Source organism: Vigna unguiculata, chromosome 1 (assembly GCF_004118075.2).
Source record: "Vigna unguiculata cultivar IT97K-499-35 chromosome 1, ASM411807v1, whole genome shotgun sequence".
Lineage (NCBI taxonomy): Eukaryota > Viridiplantae > Streptophyta > Magnoliopsida > Fabales > Fabaceae > Vigna > Vigna unguiculata.
Window position 1 is genome coordinate 40,874,887 of NC_040279.1, and position 23,148 is coordinate 40,898,034.

A 23,148-nucleotide genomic window follows, 5' to 3' on the forward strand; every position below is an offset into this window, starting at 1 on the left:
GAGTGAGGGAGGATCGAACTCCGGCCTCAGGAAAACTAAGAAAGCTATGAGACCTACGTGCTAGCCAACTGCGCCAACACCCCGATGATATTTAAATATAATTTTTGTTTCATAATTTCTGTAATTTTTTAGACTTAAAAACGTAAATTTATACCTTATATAAAACGTGATGGACTTAAAATTGGGGTGAGAGAGGCTCGAACTCTCGACCTCAGGATCACTCAATAAGCTATGAGACCTACGCGCTAGCCAACTGCGCCACCACCCCAATGACATTGTAAATTATTTTATGTTATTAATATTAAAAAAGAAAAACTATTCTTTATACCAAACTTAGACGAAGAAAACGTACATTAACTACCGCAGGTACCATCTTTTTTCTTCTTCTTTGTCTCTTTTTTTTCTTTTCTTTCTTTTAACTCATTAGGCGTCACAGTGTTTTAAGTTTCACCCTCTTAATACTTAAGTGTTAATCTCAATCTATTATATTGCATTTTTTATAAATTCAACTCAATTTAAACTGATCACATCTCTCACATGTAGGATATTGAAACCTACATTTTCGATACTTTATGATAGGCTCGTTTCATATTGATTTTTTTACAAAAGTAGATACATTTCTTTTAAAAAAGATATAAAATATTAAAATAAAATTATTGTTATAATATATATATATATATATATATATATATATATATATATATATATATATATATATATATATATATATATATATATATATATATATATATATATATATTGCAAGATAGACCTACAAAACTGACTTGTGACTTTTACGGACCAAATATTGATCAATATCTTCAGAAAAATTTCAATACTGAAACAACATATCATAAACTGTTTGCAATGCAAAACAATATCTCAAAACTAATAACTATTCCAATGTTTGGTAATTGTACTATTTTCGACATAAAAGCTCAATCACTTGCATTACTCGTACTACATTCGTATGCACATACTCGAATCCATGTTCATTAGAAGAATGAAGTTAGCCAATATTATAATCTTATTTATTTAATTTGAGCAACAAACTATAACACTAATCCTAATTCGTGAATTCGGGAGAGAAAATCCCTTTTAGCCTAAGCCAATTACAACGATTACTTTTTTGAAACAAAATAGTCTACATGAAAATTAATTCTCAGCTCATCAATATTTATGTAATTTATTTAATCCATTTCCGTGACCGTCTATACGGAACTCAAATTCAACAATGAAAAGTGGGCAACTTCTTAATTTAGAAATAGGAAACGATAATAATAAAAGAAAGTGATATGTAATTAATTAATGTATGAAAAAAAAAGGAAAAATAGACCCGAAATGAGAATTTGAATATGTATTAATAATTGAATTATTTTTCACTCAGAAATCAATAGACTAGGGAAACGCAAGTAATAATACTACAAAGAATGTCATACTTCAGTCCCTTGAAAAATATGCAATTAAATTAATTTAAATATTTTAAAGAAATTGTTCATTATAATCAAGAACGAGATCAGCGCAGAAAGTAAAAGGATGAAAGGAACAAGAAAGTATCAAAACGAATATTCTACCATAATGATGTATTTCTGTTCATCCTCGAGTGCGTATGTACAAAATTTTGGAGATACTCTACAAGCAATTTCCAAAAATGGGCACCGCTAAGCTAATTATTCTATAAATTCTTTCTCTTTTTGTTAGCAGAAATTCTAAAATTCCCTTTGGCATTACGCATCGCCATGAGCTTTCCTTCTTTCATTGTCATAATCTTTCTCTTTTTGTTAGCACGATTCTTGGCAGAAATTTTCAACTTTCGTTTGGCATTACGCATCGGATTGATCACTGCCATTTGCTTTTCTTCTTGTCTCCTCTTGTTTCTTTTCAACATAAGGTTCTTCCTGGTAAGGTTGTAAACTTGCACAAAGTTGTGAGTTCCCAAAATATTCTCTAGTTTCCTACACGTGTCTTCCGCCAACTTCTTGACATTCTCTGGTAAAAAATAAACATGCACATTAATACGTCAAACAGTATCAACAAATGGGAGAACAAAATCGATAAACAGATTCTAGAACACTTCAGGAAGATGACTACCTATCACAAACTAGAACTTTATCTACTATGTACTGTACAGAAAATTAGGAAACAACACAATAATTTAGACAGATTTATACTTTTCCTAGTTGGAAAAACTAACCAGTTACAACTTTTCCAGCAAATCCTTCACAAACTTTGTATAGAGGTAACAAGATCACGTGTGCATAGTGTAGGCAGTCATCCTGACTAATCTGTGCCATAATATTCCCAAAACTGTTGAAGACTATTCCCATCTGCGTCCAGCAAGAAAAATAGAATAACATATTAATCACAGGCACATTGAACAAAAGACTATGCAAAGAGCTTGTGTACCAACCTGAATAGCATCCATTTGAAGGGCAATCTTTCCCATTTTCCTGAGCAATAATGTGACTAATGCACGTTGAGCATTGTCAACATTCAGCTGATTGCTGTGTTCAAATATAGAAGCAGTAGATGAAGACATGAACATGCTTCTTCCTTTTCTTGAATCAAGTAAGTCAAATGCTTTAAGAAATCGATCCTTTTCTTGTTGCGAAAGAGTAGACCAGAAAGCAGGGGGATCTATACATGCACTTTGCCCCATCAAAGAATGGACACCACAGATAGCAAAGATGATAATCTGGGTCATCAGGCTGCTGTCAGAATCATTTATGACCGGCATTTTTAAATGGCAGCAAAGAGAAGTAGCTATTAGAAATAGTCTACTTGGACTCATAATAAAATAACTCCTTAACGAGGTTCCATGATTTTCTCTGCTAGCATCTGTTACATGCGAAAAGTAGAGGGCTATGAGGCGAACTGATATGCTTCGTATCCATGAATGTGGGTGCAACAGCATTTCACATATTGCTTCCCATATATCCTGAAATCCCAGCATAATATTATTACAGGTTAGTGTGCTTGTTATGACATGTACTAAATAAAGTATGAAGTTAAATGGTAAAGTTATGACTATTCCAACATCAGAAAAAAACTGCCTAAACTATTTAGTACGGAGGAAGCTAGGAACCACAGCAGAAACCATTTAGATATAAAATTTTCCAGTAAACTGATTCCTAATATTGCTAGTTCATCATAAAACTATTATTGGGCTTTCACCCAGCAGTGAGTTTAATTGAGAGTTATTATAAAACATTCTCCATTAGTTATAGGAAACCCGCATGTATCTATTTAACTTGCGTACTAAGCTTATTGCACCCCTTTCATGCTTTTCCTAGCCAGAGCGTAAAGCCCTCAAACTGTGTGAAAGTCCTCCATCCAGCAATTTCAGCCAGTCCACCCCTATCTATCACATTGCATCATAAGTATCTAAAAATAGTTAATAGACTAACATGTCGTAAGCAGCGCATTTATACACGTCAATATCTAATAGACACAGATTTACCTCAAGATACTCTGCAAAGCATAAATCACCGAATTGGTTGATCATCTTTTCAAACATAACAAGAGAATAGTAAGCCTCATTCCATAGAGGAATGACAGACTCGGTTGAAAAGCCCTCTTGCCAGTTGGTAACTGCATCTATGGCAGACCTAAAGATGTGTCTAGTCACAGGCAAGATAGAATTTATATGTTCACGAAAGCCTTTCTTTTTCACTTCAATTAGCAGCGCCAGAACCTGTGTCAGCAATTTCAGAGCTCAATAAAAATGATGCAGACAAATAAAAATGTTCTACACCAATATTCATGTTTACTGTCAAGCAAAAAAGGACAATTAAATAAAACAGAATAGGTTGGTTCTAGACTTTTCATGTGATTACTGAAGCAAGCCGTTCTCCCAGTTTCTTACTTTGTAGAGAAAGATTTCTGACAAAAATGAATAACCAAAGCAATCTAAATCTACGATCAAGTATTTCATCTAAACAGTAATTCTTAACAAACATTAACACAAATGATTACTATGCATACACTACACAAAAGTTCCTTCCATAAAGTGCATTAGGTGTGATTCTTCTATAAAAGAGCAATCACTAATGTAATTCTCAGCAGCCATTGTCATTTAGAACTGGTAACTGCTAGGTGTCTCATCCGTATTAAGAGGCATTTCTTTCCATCAAAGATGATATAATAATAAAAAAAAAAACTTTTTATGCCAACATGGCAACTATAATGTTTTTTTTGGAGTACTTGATCATAAAGGAATGTTTGTATTTCCAAAAGTTATTTCTATTCACGTTTATGCTACAATAAGAATTCTTTTGTTGCTTTGTCGTAAAGTTTGGCTGAACAGCTTCTTTTGTGTTTGTGATTCTGCAAAAGCTCTTTTAACCATCTCCACTGTATTTTTTTCTTTAATAAATTTTATTTTTCTGTCAAAGAAAAAAACTTCATTTCAAAAGGTCATGTTTTAGATAAATTTCAAGATGTTTTCAAATTGTAACATAATCTCAAGTCTTGGTTTTATACTAAACAAAAATCCAAAAATCTCCTCATATATGTTATTCTGCTCCAATTTTCTTTTAAGAGGACCAGTCGCTTGATGCACAATATATAAAAAATAATTGATTCTAAAAGACCATTTAGCAGACTCAAAGTTTGGTTGGGTGAATTTAATGAGAAAAATAACAAAATAATGTGTCACGTTCTCACTTTCCTCTATAACTTTAAGCATTCATTTTGCATAACTGCACCATCTCTACTGGTAGGAATAGGCTGGAGCTTATGAAAAACTTTATTAATCCTGCTACTTTATTTATTTAAATTTAAATATAATAACAATTAATATAAACATTATAATTTAGGAATATCATAAATTAAAATTTCCGTCATAAATAAAATAAATATTTAAGATAGAAAAAACGGATTATAACTTGTTAGGTTTAGTGTTTTTTACTAGGCCTAATGACCTACTTAACTTGGATTATTTAAAATTTGATCTAATGGCCTATTTTAATTTGACTGTTAACCTATTTACAGGTTGTAACCGGAAAAAAGGCCTCTAAATAGGCTAGTAAGCAAGGCCGGACTTTTATAAAAGGTCAACCAAGCTCCAAAACAATCCTCTAATGGGTGAATAAGTCAGACCAAATCTTTAATTTTTTATAATAGCTCAGGCCAGACCTTAATCTTTTATAATAGACCATAACGGACCCTATTATTTCATAATAGGTCAGGCCTATTTTAAAGTAATACCCAGCCTAACCTGACATTGTCACCCCTAACCATCACACTGATTTTCCCAAAATCAAGGGTAGTTTTAGTTGAAAAGTAAAAACATCACTCGTTAGTAATATATGAACTAATTAATTGTGGTTATTGATTTGTTATAATATAATATTTATATAATTTTTAAATGTCCCCCTTATGTTGAGGAACACTTCCTACATGTCACCGCCGTTCCCTTGTCCCATCTCATAATACTGCTGAAATAAAACACCTCTGGCAATAGTTGCACACCACATCTAGGGAAGCAAGTATTACCTAAAACCCTTGGACAAAAAATAACATAAAAATTGAACTACAAAGGATGTCGCATAGGCATGATACAGTAAAGACCATGATACATTACAAGCAAACCCAAAACAGATATCCATATACTGAGACAACATAACATTTAAGTTTACGCTTTCTAATAAACTTATGATTCACGAGACATTTTAGAGAACAATACCTGGGCAGCTGCACCGCATAGTTGTTGCTTGCCTCCCAAATACCAACAAAGAACATAATCAAGAATAGAATTAAGTGAATTAGGACTGACAGAACTAACAAGCTTCTTTATAGCATTTCCAGCCATAGCACGAACAATATAATCATTATCATTGGCTAAGCACAATACCAAACGGACAAATATTGAATAAGATTGTTCATCCAAAACACTTGTTGGAAATTTGACAATAATAGTATGAATCATTTCAAGAATAGATTCCCGTCCAGTTGAATGCTCATAACTGCAAAGGATTAAAATATCCCCAAGGTTAAAATCAAAATTTAAAAGAAAAGGAAAATATAGTATTAATAACTAAAAAAATACTAGCTGAAACACTTGCCTCAAATTTAAGAGCAGGAAATCCATATGTTGTTGCAAGCGTTTCTCTGAAAGTCTATAATCAAGCAGAAATTGCAACAGAATTTTACTGCATCTTTTGCGGATTGGTTCAATTTGACTTGTCACCATCAATTCAGCAACCCTAGTAACAACATCATATATTTCAGGCACCACCAGCTTGCGGCTGACAATACCCTTTAGAAGTGATAGGGCTACCAATGATGGATTTTTTTCAATATCGAGAAATATAGGAAGGTGAATTAATGAATTTATTTGATCTGAAGTGAGAGAAATTTTAGTGTTCCTCAAAAGCACAGACAGCAACTTCAAACATGACTGCATTAAAGAACTGCTAGACCTGACTGAACCCTGGGCAATATCCAACAGAGAAGCCTTTAATCTCCCGGCATGTTGTTGAAGGGATGGTAAAGGCAACCTTACAAGTATAGCAAGGCATTCAAGGGAAGTTGACAGGATATCTTCATACTTCGAGGACAAGCCATCACATAAAAGCTTGACAAAAGGATCTAATAAGGATAAAGTATTTTCATCTTTTACATCCTGTTTCAAACTCTTCATACGTTTATGAAATATTCTGACACCAAACACTGTAATAAGGTGTGAACACAACAAGCCCTTAGCAACAACAGGGCCTTTAGAAATTCTTTTTGTTTTAACACGGCTATCTTTATCTTCCAATAGCAATAACTTATTTTCATGCCAACTAATTTCGTCTTTTAATCCATCTTCAACAATGCCATAAATGAAGATAAATAGATCAGTCTGATCTACAGAGGGATTGCTTTCAATACCAGTAGCTATATGACTCAACATATTTTCCAATTTTCCTTTTACATTTGGTGTGATGTGCTTCTGCAAATGAGAAGTCACTGGTGCAAGAAGCTTCAGGGCATAGCTTTTGAATGTTATATTTTGGGCCACCAATTTCAAGCTTTCAAATGACTTTTTCTTCCGTGTTTCTTTCATTTTTGAAGCTATCTTTTCCACCTCTTTTTGATCGGCAACATCTCCAAGAATGTCATTCTCTATTACAGAAAGCAGATCCTTCAAACAGTAATCTATCTTTCCAACAACTGGAGTTGAAAGACACTTGGACAAAATAAAATTAAGTGTGTATCCTAAGACATGAAGTTCATATCCTCGCTTCAAGGTAGATTGCAAAACCTTGACAATGAACTGCAAGTATTCCAATCCAAGTTCTTTCAAACAAGTGGCCAATGCAGACCTAGCTTCATCACGGATGCTTTCTAGATGCCTCTTCAAGAAGTTTGATATCCGATGAACAATTGTTGGAAGATACAAGTCCATCACATCTCCAGGAAGTAATTTAAGAAGCTTCAGTGCAGCAAGACTGATATTTACATTGACCTTTTCAGATTCAGAATCCAGTAACTTTTGTATATTTGGAAGCACAATTTTATATAGGCATGCCTGTATCTCTTTGTTCACATCAGTATCCCTCATCTCCATGTCAGAAACCACATCCAAAGGTTCCTTCGGTTGTTTATCATAAAAGTGAAATTTATCCAAAATACAGCAAATTAGGCGTATAAAGAGTTTCTGTTTATCTGGATTACTGGATGCACCTCGAAGACATCTGATCAATAATGTATAGTATGATTTCCATCCCATCTGACCAGCTACAGAAGCAATGGTCTCTATGCATGCATTTTTCATATGTTCTGCCTTTTCTTCTTTCTCATCAAACAACATGTTGAAAAAGAGTCGCAGGAACACTTTCTCAGTGATGAACTGAAAGTAAACAATAATGCAATTAAATTTCTATATTTAGAAAGAATGCTTCCATTTGAAAGGATAAAGCTACTACCTCTGAAAGCTTGTTCACACTGACAACATTTTGAAACCATGACAATGCCTTAACTCTCTTACGTATCTGCAACATAAAATGTACTCACTTGAGGCATTCTGCAAGCATCTAAATTACTACAGGAGAACTAGTGAACTATCAAATGAATAACAAGAATTATTAGAGGTCTAGAGAAACACAATGAGATTTTAAATTTAGAGAGAATGAAAACCCCACTTACAATGATGAGACTCATCTATATATAGCCGTACAAAAGAGAACTAATATACTAACAATTGAAAGAGTATATATGAGAAAAAGAGCTTGATAGATCTAAAGATCTCTCTACTGATTCAGATTTATATATAAGGATATAAGGATAAGTGGCTAACAATAGAAGCTTAAGAAAAGAGAAAGAAATTTCCTTTTCCTCCATGATTCTAGGATATAGATAAATAATATAAATCTCATTGTAGTACGAAGTGAACAAACAGACTACCAAACTCTCTAACTTTGAGACAGCTACAGATTACAACCATCTTACTAACAGAACACAGTGCTCAGATTAAAACTCAACTCTTAAGAATTAAAGTAGATATTGTTTCTGATTACAATAAGCAAAGGCAAAAGAAAGTTGTTTAATTAGAAAATAATGTGATGCTGAACATATAGCCATAAAATGTTCGCAATAAAAACATACCACTGAGTCACTTATATTGTCAAAAAAAACTGCTTCACCATCTTCGTTGCACAAGACCATAAGTGATTTAAGGTTTGACACTTCTGGAAGCTTCAACACCATTTGATGTAACAATTTTATCCACCCCTGCAACAATGTAAACCAATGTGTAAACATAAAAGACTATACAACTACTTATTTAAAATTTAGGTCGTGTCACATCTAAAAGTTTATTATTCTCATTATCCTTGCTGTGATAAAATTTAGGAATGGCAACAAATTGCCTAGTAATGTGAGACAGACTACTGCCAGAAAGGACATTGGAGAATGTGCAGTACATCTACAGTCACATATATGATACCGCAACTAAAACTTAAAAATGACTTATGACGCCATGCTTAAAATTAGGAATGGGGACAAATTGCTCCCTTATATGAGAGATGGACTAGTGCCACAAAGGTAGACAGGGGATTGTACAATACAACTATATATACACAGACTAGTTCCACAAAGGTAGACACAAGAGAAAGTGTGGTACAACTATATGAACGGGTATGCCTGAACTTCAAATAACTATGATATGGTAACTACAAAGGATTTATGACAGAAGTTTAACAAACACCTTTATAACCGAAAGTGATCCATCCATCGCATCTGCCATATGCTTCAAGAGAAATTTCTTGGCCACACGCTGGATGCAAGATTTTGTCCAACAGTTATCAGTGTTTTTCATCACTGAGATATGTTCTTCACTATTTTCTTCTTGGTGAAGGATGAGAGCAGAAAAATCAACAAAAGACAGTAATGAACTATGCGCACTACACATAAAAGTCGTTTCTTCTGATGACATGTCATGCACACAATGTGATAAGATAAGTAATGCTTGCTCGACTTGAACGCTTCCGAAGAAATCAATATTAATGATTCTGTAAGCATCTAAAATAGCATCATGATCTAGCCAACCCAAAGTAGATGTTGTATTCAGCTGACGGAGAAGTTTTGCCTGCATCCCAATGAAACAGCATAGAAAAATTAAAGAAAGACAGGATGCTGTATGCTTTGCCAAAAGTATCATGTATGGATCAAGGGAGACAAAAGAATAGGGATTACCACTGGGAGTATAGATGTATTGGAAGCTACAAGAGCATCAAGAAGATCACAGATTCTCAAACGCATATCCAACTCAGCCGAAATATATAATGGAGAAACAGCACTTAGAATTTTAGTGGTACTTTCATGTCCTAGTGTAGGTAAAATGTTCTGAATGACTTGCAAAACTTCAACCCAGACATCTACAATATAACCATATATGAGTTTCAATAGTAGTGCAGAAATTAAGTTGGAGAAAATACAATGGATAAAAACGGAAAAGTGTGGATATACAATACTCTCTCACCAGAATTTTGAGTTTTCTTTTCCATAAACAGCAGCAATATCTCCACAAATTGCTTTGCCAACTTTGTATCTCTGATGTACTTGGGTAAAAATTTGAAAATTCTTATGACCGTCTCCCCAGGAGATTTGATCAGCTTTCTGCCAAACAATAAAAGAGAGAAAAATATTAAGTATTGAATTCCTCATTCTCCGATAAATGTTCTGCATACATAAAAACATGTTTCCTTCATATGATAAAATTATCATTTGCACACATTTCCTAGATATGTTGTACTTAATCTTGTTATTAATCAATAATCTGATTGAGTTCACTCACTCTGCTGCCTTGACTCGTGCACTAAACCTCCAAATATATTATGTAAAAGTATTAGTTCCACTTGGAATCCTAATCCTATTGATATAGGATTATTTAGAAGAATTGACAAAGAATGTGTTCTTTATAAATAAAAACATATTTCCCCCATATGACAAAATTATCATGCTCACACATTTCCTAAATATGTCAGTACTTAACCTTGTTATTTATCATATAATATGATCCAGTTCACTCACTCTTCTGCTTTGCATCACGCACTAGAAACTGCCAAATGCATCAAGCAAAAAGTCTGTTCCATGCGGAATCTATATGTCAAGGATCAATTCTCCTAGCAGGCTTAAATTGTTGGGTCAACACCCGTGATTGTTCTATATCTAACATAATATAAAGCCCTTTGCAACCCAAAAAAACAGCAAGCTTTGATAACAGAAAATAAAAAAAATGCTTAACAAAAACTAATGACTGGTTATCCAGTTCCATTAGTCCATATTTTCAAAATTGGTCTATGGGAAAATAAATCGGACAAAGACTCTTGACTATGTTCATCTTAGATACTTGGTCACATGTGACAACTATGTCTTGTGCCTCCTGCCCTTTGCAGTTTGTATTCATCATTGTTGTGATCCCCTTGTCAACCAAACAAAATTCTATTTTGCAGTGAGAACCACAGTATATCATTGTTAATACAATTACCATACCCAGTCCAGAAGCTGAGAACTAAGTTAGGAGCAACAAGACCACTTACAAGGTTAAAATAATTAATACCGTAACAAATAGTGAGAGCTAAAGTAAATAGAACTAGTATACCTCTTGATTGCATTATCTCTTCCAAATAAACAGCACATGCTGTCCATCAGTACTTCTATATTTGAAAGTAAAACTGTTTGAGCAGCGTTGTCTTCACCATTAAACTGATGGTCAAGGTTTAACAAGTTTTCAACAAACTTTAAAACACAATATATAACAGTTTCAGAAGCCGAATTGACAGAAATAATGGAAAATATATCCGGTACAAGACTTTCTTTCCAGCATAATAGTGCTACAAGTTTATTGTTTCCACTCATTGCCGTAAAGCAAGATAACAGTGAACTTGGTTTCTCACTACTAGCAGTCTCCTGTTTAAATTTCTCAATAAGTGGTTTTACTGCAGAAAAGAATTTGTCCCACCAATCAGAACAAAATTCATGATCTTCGTACTTATTGAGTACAAGAGAAATAATTTTCAGGCATAGAGATCTCATATCCTTCAGCTGATTCAAATTACCACTGATCTGCACAAATAAATTGAAAACGATAATATTGAATAAAACCGACAATTAAGATCATAAAACAGACAATTAAGATCATAAAACAGACAATTATGATTCCATCCAATAGCTCAGCCATATGTGGCTTGCCATCAAGCAACAAGAAGAAAAACAATCAAAACAAGCAACATAGGAAAGCAACAATCACTGGCACTGAAACATACACAAAGATTGATAAACAAAGACATTTTTACAAAGTGAACTTAAGCATAACTCAACCACATAAAACCAGCTCACAAGATGAGGTGTACACCCACTTACATACTATAATTTAATCACATCTCTAGTAGATGTGGAATATATGATAGATATTATAAAGTATATACAAAAAATTATTTTATTAAAACAAACCAATTGTCAGTGCTAATCATTATTTATGCCAATATCAACCCTTAACATTAATTTCATTCACAAGCCGATATAGGATCTCTAACAAACATTAAAAACTACATGTATAAAAATCATTAGTTATGCCAGTATAAGCCCAGAAACATTCATTTCATTGTCAAGTTCATTTAGATAGTTCACTATACAAAACTGAATCAGCATGAACACAATATTACCTGGATTTGGTCTGTTGGCACACTGTCCTCCCCAATAGAGTTTGAATTAGGGCTACAATTATGCTGATCTGAAGGAAGCCTGTTCAAATTTGCACTAAGACTTAAAGTGCAGCTCTCTAATAACCGGACAACACAACCCACTAGAAGATCAAGAAAGGGCCTAATATGCAATTCATCAAAAACCGCAACAATGTCTTCAATAACGTGCAAAAAACCATATTTCTTTTTCCATGATAGATTTGCTATATTGTCGAAAGTGAAATATTCCAACAAAGCAGCATCTTGAAATTCGTTAATAGAACCTGTAGGTAAAGTCCAAAACAAATTAGCAGGCCCATCTGTTTTCTTCACTATTCGCAAGGGCTTTATCAGTAGCACAAAGAAAAGAGGCAACTCAATGACATCAACTCCAGCTACGAAACTCAGAATAGCTTTCCGGTGACAAATGCTCGCTTTCTGAAAATAAGATGACAAAACATTCCTCTACAAAGTTAAAGGCAAATGAAAAATATGTGTGGCAGATCAAAGAAATAGGATGACATAAATATAAAACAACCTCAAGATACTCAAATTAAGTATACCTTTCGAGATGCAAGTCCTTTCAACTTTCTTACTCTTGGCATCAAAAGACGGATAACTAATGGCACAAGATAAGATCGGTGGCATTCTTCAATATATTCAGATTCTCTCGACAAACTCCATGTTGTCAGTTCCTCCCTTAAATTTTTGGAATTAATCAAGCTTCTTAAATGCTCAATATATGGTAAAATGTAATCATCCTTCCAGATTAACAAGCAATCCAAAACTCGCATCTGTATTTCAGGATCATTTTCTTCTAAAAGCCTGCCAAATGGCAAAAAACAAAAAAAACATACAAAAAAATATGTTTAAAATAGGAGACACTCTAGATAACTGATGAACAAAATATAGCAGAATTTAAAAAATACATAATTGAATTGCTCATCAACCTATTCTGCAGAACCTCCTTAAGAAACTGGCTACAGTAAAATGACTTAGGATTTTTCATTAGCTTCAACAAATTTAACCATTCTTTCAAGATGGTCTTCCACTCTTTCCCTTCACAAGAAACAGAATCAAACAATCCCACGCTGCAATTTCATTTGCAAAGGAAAAAGAGTCAAGTACAACAATTTAGGTAAAATTTGAGGTTCACAAAATTCAGTGTCATGTTTCACAAAGGGGATAAAATACGGAAATTACTTACCTTGCAAGATCAAGAGTGTTGTAGCCCAAAAATTTCAAAAATAAAGGAATAAATTGCCGAGAGCGAGATTCAATAACAGCTGGAATTTTTTGCAAAGCTTGCAGTAATAGTTCTAATATTGTTACAGTTGGTGTGCTATCAGATGCATGACAGACAAAAGATTTGAAACAATCAAGTAGACCTGAGAAGAAAAATCAACTTGATTACAAAGCCTGCAGTGTGACATATCATTAACATAATCTCAAAAAACTAGATTAAATGGTAACCGTTTTGTTACATAACACCCACCCCAAAATAGAAACAATTAAAATTTTATTTTTATTTATATTGGTATTTTTAAAGGTTATGAATTTAAACTTTTTTTAAACATATATCCTTTCTTTATAAAGTATTACCAACTCAACTAAATGCAAACATATAATTTCACAGAATATATTAAGCTCAAGTCAAATTCCCCAACCAATTACCAATTATATATAAAATAGTGTCCAAGTTTCACACCTAGGATATCCTGTACACAAAAATAAATGGGAGATTAATGAGAAAAATTATGGACATTGTCGACAAAGTTCAAACATACCAGTTGGACGACCAAATAAAGCACCATTGTCACTCGCGTGTAAGTTACAAGGGGTAAGAAATATTGCTTGACACCTTTCTATATAATCAACAAGACTATCCCATACATGTGTAAGATGTATACTAATCAAGACAGCAATACATTCTAATACAGGATCCCATAGGTATCTAAATCGATTATTCAAGACGCCCAGCAATCCATTCAAAACCAGAGGCACGTAAACATTAGGAATCCTTCCAGCAGATAGTTCCATCTGAATCTTGGAAATCAATAGCTGAACGCTTCTGCTTGTAGAAATTGAAATAGGAGTTGTTTCAAGAGAAAGGAGCAACAGCAGAGCCTGCCATTTCATAGAAAAACACAATAACATACCAAAGCTTAAGTTAAAAAAATGCAACATTATTTAAAAGGTACGTACATTATTTTCTGTGAAATCAGCATTGGAAGTTGGAGAAACTTCAGTTTTATTTTTCATATCAGCTGCCTCATCCACTGAAGAACTTTCCCAAACTATAGGTTTATAGTGGCGTAGTATTTTTATAGTTGAAATGCGAATCTCCTTGTCAGAGTGATGCAAATTATCAGAAAAAATTGCCACTGCATCTGCTGTCTTTCCTTCGAGCTCTGGATGATAAATTCTACACCCATTGTTTTCCAATGAAAAACTGTGATATGAAAGTGAGAGAGTTACACATGTAAAGAACTATTACTAATAAACATACAGAAAAAAATGGACCACTAAAGAATGGAAGAGAGCATAACACCAAATTATTTATCGAAATTATGTGAAGTATTCATTTTAGCCCCTCATATTACAAAAAATATCATTTTAGAAACTGAAATTACCAAACAGTATACATATAGTCCCTGAAACTACGAAACAGAAGTTGTCACTTTAGTCCTGAAAATACCATATACTAAAATGACTGATATTTGGTGATTTGAGGACTAAATTGTCCTATGTTTTACTTTAAAGACCAAATTTGGTAGAAAACAAGAACAAATGTCTAAAAGCAATTAACACATGTTCACCTACCCGTACTTGAATTCCAAATAATCAGCAACAGCCAACAACACTGGTGGAGACAATTTATATCGTTTTGCAAGACTTAAAAACTTCCCAGTTTCATCAGCTCCACAGAAAGTGTGGTTGCACAATCTGTTGTAAGAACTTAATGCTGCACCTATAATGCTTTCCAAGGCCCTTTTAGACATATCTCCAATGTAACCTGCAGGCAAAAAAGGATAAGATAAGAAATTATAGTTTCTACTTTTATTACCTAGAGAATTCAACAGTATAACAAGCAAATTAGAAAAATAATTATAATATTAACAGATACAACAATCCCAAGTGTAAAATCAACCATATATTTTCATTCCTAATACGGTCCATTCCACACAACAGGCCCAAGAGGATTCTACTCTTCCAAAATAGTCCTCATTCTGTTACAACAGCTGACTCCCCATGTGCTGTTTTCTCAATTCTGTTATGCAGCCTGGGAGCGTTGCAATACTCTGATCATGTTATTGCTCATAACTTTGCACTCTCCATCCATCTTTGAAAGCATCATATACTTTGATAAAGCTGATTATATTTGGAACGATATGAAAGAATGGATTTCTGAAGAAGATTTGCTCCTCATAGCAGAATTTCATGAAGAGGTGTATAGCCTGAAACAGGGAACTTTCACTGTGACAGACTACTACACATACCTGCTCAGCAAAGATTTATCACAACCAGAACTTCATCATCCACTTCCTCAAAGTGCAGTGAGAAATTACAGTCATTCAATCTCAAGTGCTACTAATGGATCCTTTGCCTCCAGTATAGAGGAGTATCACGATGGTAATCCAACACAAATGACAGCAAGGATCGAATCAAGTCCCCATGAAAGACCCAACCAGTTTACCACTGAGAAATAAAACAACACTTCAGCAAAGGAAAAACAGCACACTGAAAACAGAGGAGACGATTTTTTGTGATAGAACAGGGACAATTTTGGAATAGTAGAATCCTCTTCATGGGCCTGCGATGTGGGCTTACATATCATTTCTTAATAAGGTCTGTTCCGGTTCAAACTATGAATGAAAACTCAAACTTGTTTAAACACATGAATACGAGCTCTAATATATCCTAGACGTGAGTTTTACACAATTATTCATCAGAAAATCATATTATAAACAATAGAAGAATGAAGGAATACCAGCTTTAGCAGTCAAAAGATGATCTAGAGCCTCCATGAGTTCCACCATCAAGGATGGATTGCCACCTACAATAGACATATGAGAATAGCAGCTCACCGCTCCCCACAAATGTGCCAACATTCCTTCATCAATTTCACATAATACATCAGCACGAGCAATATCGTTTATTTTTTCCTTCCAACAGCTGATTATCTCTTGCAAACGACTGCAAATTCTAGCCAGCGGTTCTTCTTCACTTGTTCCATCGACTAAGTCACGTTTGTCTAATTGCATTTTCTCACAGAAAGACTGTAACAAATGTATGACCTCTTCCTCTGAAATCTCCATCAAACCATTCATTGCACTAAAACCAAGTCACATAAGTCAAATATTTATGTATGTTGAGTGTGATAAACAATTTGATCATGCAAAGTCACGCTAAATTATGAGGTTACCTTATAACATTACTCCTGAAATGAAATAAACAAAGATCCTCTTGCAGCAGTTTTCTAATGAAACACAGCAAACTGGAACCCAAACTCAAACATGTCAAGAGGCATAGAAACAATCTAAAGAGAATGCCAATATCGCAATTGCACTGTTGCAGTAATTACCTTGAGCTTCCAGATCTAAAAATTGGAGCCCACTGGAGGGCACACTCTGGTATCATTGAGGTATTGCAATTACAGAGTCCTTTGAGAATGGCCAGCATTAATTTCAAAATTCTATGAACAACTAAATTCATATCTTGTGAATCAATAACTCCACAAGGTTTGGTAAATGTCTGCACAAGCCGCAAAGCTAGTTTCAAGACAGGCTTATAATCTGCCAAATGTAAATGCAATTAAAATCAATGAAAAACATATCAATAACTGGAGCAACTTTCTAAAGTAAAGAAAATGTGCACTATCCCTAAGTCAAAAACATTTCATCAAGGTAAAAAATTACTGTAAAACACAATCCACTCTCCGGTCAAAAGAAAATATCAGAGATTATCTAAAACCATCCCAAAGCAGAAGTGAACACAACTCAACCAATTCCCCAACTCCCATTTATTACCAATTAGTATAAGTACTCTAAATAAGTGATGGAGATAAGCCAAAAAGCACACAAGCAGAAGCCATACATATGACCATATAGAAAAAAAGAAGGAATTAAAATGGTAATGATAACCAATAAGGAATTGGATACTAATAGACAAAACTGTAGTCTTTAAAGCAGAAAAGGTTCAGTCCAGATCCCGTAAGCCTACCTTGTGGAAAGGGATTAACCATACATTTCAAGGACCTAAGAGATTAGGCACATGCTCTTTCCCAATAGTACAAAAAAAAAATAAACAAGAAAAAAAGTAAAAAAGTATGGCAGATTCCCTTAACAAACTTAAATTTAATGTATTGATCAATCCAAGTTTATCATTATCTCACTATAAAACTACCATAGTTCATTATCACAGTCAACGGGCTCAACTTAGCTGAACTGATAAAAAAGAAACGTTTGGTAGCATAAAGTATTTCAACTTACCAGGCACTTTTTTACCATTTTGCATCTTTATAGCTGACACAAGTACTGATAAAATATATTGCAAGTGCCTAATATTTCCAGTATTAAGACATCCATCTGCTTCCTTATATAAACAATTCCATACCAAATTCAGCTCCTTAGACTCCATCGTTTCACATAGTTTCTTGAAGACAGATTTAACAATTTTCACAATGGCCATTGAATCTGAAAAAGAAGCAGGTAGGTATAAGAAACAATACAGTACAATGGATAACAAATCAATCACAAATTTATATCTACATAGACCACCGTAAAGAAAACATCACTATCCTATACGAGAAAATAATGTCACAAGAATCCCACAAGTTGTAATAAAGATTATAGAGAAACTTGTGAGATATAACAATAAAAGGCTTATTATCCCACTAGGTGATGACAAGAGATATATAATGAGAAAAAGAAAAATCCATGCAACAGTCAATTACTGATTACCTTAACAAAGTTAAAAATGCAAGAGTATCTAACAAGAGAACAAGCTTACCTTGGCTAACTTTATCACCCACAGCATAAATTGCTTCGCTGGTCAACAATTGTAACACTCGCTCTGCTTTTGAATGGAACCTGGATGTGTAACCTTTCATAATATTAAAGAGCAGTGCCTCAGCACCTGATTCTCTACACGGTGATGGCTTCTTCACAGCATCATCAATCACTCTCCTGATTCCTGACCAGTGAAACAAAACACGAGTTTTGCAATCACAAAACATATTAACAGAAGTTTAATTACAGAGAGAAAGATTTAACAAGAAAGCAATTTAATTCACAAGACCAAGAAAATCATGGGAACTAGTTAAAAATGGCATGAATAGAGCAGAAAAATAGAGACAGAAAATAGAGAAACCGAAAGTAGTCAATGGCATGCATACCTCTTTCCAGCTGCTCGTCTGGGGCATTCCTTAAAACAAATGACATAGCTTCTGCCATGAATTGTCGGACATATTTGTTAGGATAATACCTTAGTTTTGACGTGACCCTTGAAGAATCCAAGCCAAGAAAAACAACTCCAAAGTTAGAAAAATCATATTTTTAATTCAGTTGTTGGTTTTAGGATAAATGAACAATAAACAAATATATATATATATAAACAATAAACTCTCTGATCAAATGAGATAAACTTAGTGTAAGTAGTTAGTCCTAGTCCATGTTCAAACTAATGCAAATTAAATTAATCCTTCTGATTTAACAAAGTGGGGCAGGTCAGCTTACGCATTCCAGAGAATTTCAGGTTGCAGAATAGTTAAGTTCAAAAACAACTAAAAAAACTACAAGAGCAAAACTCAATCACTTACTTGAGCACCTCTGATGGGTTGCGTACTAGATATTTTTGCAGATACATCATGATGTAAGACCATGACATGAATATCTGTATAAAAAAAACATTTTAAAAATTCACACTGAACTAAGGAAACTACCAAAAAAGAAAGGAATAGTAAGATACCCCCATAACACTATTTTCCAAAATCATAGAATATACCTGCTCAATGATATCTGGCTCCTTGTCACCACCATTCTCAAGAAGAGATACTAAAGAATCAACAATTCTCGGCAATAGCCTAGAAAAACCCATACCCATGATGAATAAGAAACCATGAGAGAATTATCATTAAAATATAATTGTGCAAGTGCTATGCAAGATTTGGCAACTGACACCGGAAACCCTAGAGTGCCAAATCTAGTCAAAATGTTAAGCAACTTACGGAACAAACTCCTCAAGGAGATCCCTGGATAAAGCAGCAATTAACCTGTAAAAACAAAGACTTGAGATTTATTGGCAGTGGCTGTCAAACAATAGAACACCAGAAAAAAAAGAACTGAAAAAGGAAACAACCAGCCATTTATTAACCAAGTTCAAGGCTACCTGGTTGTTATCAGTCAGCTGTACAAAATAAGAGTTACAAAAATCAGCTCAAACTAGCCAACTGAACCAATTTGATCAGGAATCACTAATATTGTTGATTGTGGATAGGAAATGCTATAGAGGAACCATTGATGTAATTGTTTCAAGTTGGTTGTTGGATAGGAAATGTTATAGAACCAGTGTGAACTGACTGGCTAGACATGTCAGGGTGGAAAAATTTTAAGTTAGCCAGTATGTTGTTAATTTTCCCAGATTCATGATTTTTTTTATAATTTTTAGAGGTATGAAATTTAAAAGTTAGGAAATTTTAATATATATTGGTCCATACATTTTTACCAATGAAACACTTGACACAACCAGTGATACATTAACCCACTGCTCTGACCAATCTATAACACTAGTATATAAATCAGAATACATAAAAAATAATATTATTTAATATTTACTCCAGTATATTGTAATTAGAACAGAAAAATTATACAGCTAGATTCCAATACTAAGAAAATCAACAATTTACACATCCAAATTTAACCACTCAAAAAGGATACCAAATGAACTAAATGAACCAAATGATGCTCAAACTAATAACTGGTCCTCAATGAAAGTCAGGAATGCACCAAAATTGTTGTTACTACAATAAATGCAAAATAGTAGCCAAAATCACATTCAAGGTTACTGAGTTCAACATTTTCCAAAGCAGTCATAAGGTTCATTCATAGTTGATATTTCGACATATAAACCAATACAATTCCGAGTCACGCAAAAATGAAGTAATTCTTGAAAAAGACTGGCATTTGCATACCTGAGAATTGCATCAAGGGATAGCCTTGCTTTAATGTGCAACCTCGAAAGAAGCTTTGAGATTAAAGATTCCTTGTGCAACAGCACAAGGGGCAATGTTTGTGTATAAGGCATCATTTCTTCATAAAATGAGATAAAATCTTCGGCAGTGTTCAACTCCTGTATTTTGACAAATTACAATATATATATATATATATATATATATGAAGATTGAGCTAAAGGGACTAGACAATGACGTTAAAAACAAAAATCAGCAAATTTTTCTATTCATGCTACTTTTATTCTACAAGAATCAATTCAGGTTAGCATGCAACTACTTATCATCTGTCATTGCCTAAAGTCATTAGTTGCTAATAACAGCAGAATAAAGTTCAGCAAATGCAAATAAACAAAATAAACATTTGATGAGAAAAGAAAAACAGATAGGAATTATATATCAAAACATACCCTCCATTCTATAAGGCAGTCTCTAAAAAATGAAGAACCCTCAGATGGCTCGGCTTTGACCTTCTCGAGACTTCGATATACATTGATATCAATCTCATCTACTCTCTCGGAGAATGACTTGAACTGTACATTCAAACGTCTTTTTTCAAAACCATAAATAAAAATAATACAAATCATCGGAGAACACAGAGAACAAATTTCAAATGAAACCTTCAGGACCATTGCAACACAGAGTTATATGAATTCAAAACAAAGAAAATTCTAACAACGGCGAGGTTTAGGGTTTTAGCAAAACAATAAACGGACTCATAAACGAACACATAGAATGAGAGAAGAAGCTTACGACAAAACGTCCTCGACCAGAGGACTTGTTGAGAGACTTCACAGCTCGAGCATGTGAAGCCGTCGCCATGAGTTTGAGACTTTACAGTTGCAGAGATGCAGAGCAAGGGAGAGTAGGGTTTTTCCCTTCTTTTCTCTTATGAAAGAAACAATTGATGGAGGGAACCAACCATTCTTTTTTATTTTAGTTTAACTTCTGCTTGCTATTATACTAACTTCCTTTTAAAAAACTTAATTTTATTTTCTTATATTATTTCTTGTATTATTTATAATTATATATATAACAAAATATATATATATATATATATATATATATATATATATATCTATAACTATATATAAAGGGGATTCCCTATTTTGTGTCCACATTTCATAATTCCAATTTTACCCTTTACAATTTAATTATTTATTAAATTTTTAAAAATTAACGGTTAATTTTACAAGTTTTTATAAAACTATTTATTTATCTCCTTTTTCTTTTTTCTCATACTATTCATCAACAATTATTTTTTTCATATTTTCTCCATACATTTCACTTTAATTTTTATAAATATACTTTTATTTTGTTCATTAACTTAATAACATTACAATATCATCAATTATAAATATAATTCGAAAAATGTGTACACGCAGGCGCGATAGCGCCTGTGTTTACACTAGTAATATATAAAGATAATTCTCTCTTTTGTATCCATGCTTTATAATATCAGTTTTATCCTTAATTATTTCAAAAATTAATGAGTTAAATATGTTTTTTTGTCCCTTAACCTTAAGGAGATTTTGGAATTAGTCAATTTTGAAATTTTAGATTAATTTAGTCTTTCATCTTTCGAAATACATGGATTTAGTTTTTTTAATCAAATTTTATTAGGTTTATTTGATGTTTCATACGCATATCAGAATTGTAGTTGAGTTGTTTATATTGTTTGACACATTTTAGATTTATTTGATGTTTCATACACATCTCAAGAAGGATTGTAGTTGAGTTGTTTATATTGTTGACACATTTTTATTTTAATGTTAAGTCAAATACTATTACGAAACACGCTTGGAATGTTAAATAAACATAACAAAATTTAATTAAAATAACTAAATTTATGTATTTCAAAATATGAATGATTAAATTGATCAAAAGTTTTGAAATTGACTAATTCCAAAATTTACTAAAAGTTAAGGGACCAAAAACATATTTAACCCAAAATTAATTATTTTATAAATAATTTATTTTTAACCATTATTCTAAAAACCTCTTTTATCTTAAACTATTATTTTATTTTATTTTTGTACATATCTTTCTTTTTTATTTTATATTTAACAATTATTTTAAAAATTAATTATACATTTGTTATTGATCTTAATTTAAATTTTTTGAAAATTAAAAGATACGAATACGGAGATTTATTTTTAAATATATTTTTCTAAATTTAACAATATTTTTATTTTAAAATAATCAGTTTTTAATATTTTTTATAAGCACAAAGTAAATGTTGGCATATACAGTATGTATCCATCTGTTTTCACTAATTTTTTATCATTTAAATATATTTTTTAATTTGATATGTATTTATGTGACTAAACAATAATTTAGTTAGGAAAAAAATAACTTCCTTACTTAAATAATTTTAATAAAATCGGTGACTGGAAATTAAAAAGTAATATTTTGAAAATATAATTCTATTTAACTAAATATATAGTACTTTCTATATATTTGGATCCATTCTTGTTTTCTATCTAATATGTTTTATTCTGTTATTTTAAACAATATCAACGATTAAAAAATAACTAAAAAGACAGTTAACAAATATTCCTGTGAATTTTTAATAATATTTTTTTTGCATATTATATTACCATACAATATGAGAAATTATAACAAAATTGTATGAAATAATAATTTTATTTATTTTATTATATCTCATTTATATTAAACATTTTTGAATCTGATTTTTTTTATATACATTTGTTCTTCAAAATTACTATGATTAATTTTTTACGTCAAGTT

General features: G+C 32.7%; 1 protein-coding gene across 3 annotated transcripts; it reads right to left on the bottom strand.

The window, feature by feature from the left end:
• Positions 1–1,537: 1,537 nt before the first annotated feature.
• LOC114192181 (small subunit processome component 20 homolog) lies at positions 1,538–21,313 on the bottom strand. Of its 3 annotated transcripts, none has more exons than XM_028081824.1 (31): positions 21,151–21,313; positions 20,808–20,930; positions 20,362–20,519; positions 19,399–19,443; positions 19,176–19,254; positions 18,991–19,064; positions 18,568–18,674; positions 18,183–18,365; positions 17,663–17,866; positions 16,756–16,966; positions 16,597–16,668; positions 16,162–16,505; positions 15,000–15,186; positions 14,376–14,622; positions 13,958–14,297; positions 13,378–13,558; positions 13,121–13,261; positions 12,734–12,995; positions 12,153–12,608; positions 11,090–11,553; positions 9,968–10,104; positions 9,682–9,863; positions 9,194–9,574; positions 8,593–8,718; positions 7,914–7,979; positions 6,066–7,837; positions 5,687–5,966; positions 3,461–3,694; positions 2,411–2,938; positions 2,195–2,327; positions 1,538–1,989 (listed from the first exon to the last, which is right to left on the bottom strand). In XM_028081824.1, exons 1-31 carry the CDS (start codon positions 21,217–21,219, stop codon positions 1,676–1,678), a joined length of 8,100 nt encoding a protein of 2,699 aa, XP_027937625.1. In that variant the 5' UTR covers positions 21,220–21,313; the 3' UTR covers positions 1,538–1,675. The 3 variants fall into 3 exon arrangements, with proteins under 3 accessions (XP_027937625.1, XP_027937619.1, XP_027937634.1); XM_028081818.1 differs by having other exon boundaries at positions 14,994–15,186; XM_028081833.1 differs by lacking the exons at positions 18,568–18,674; positions 18,991–19,064; positions 19,176–19,254; ... (2 more) ...; positions 20,808–20,930; positions 21,151–21,313 and having other exon boundaries at positions 14,994–15,186; positions 16,756–16,925.
• Positions 21,314–23,148: the final 1,835 nt, after the last annotated feature.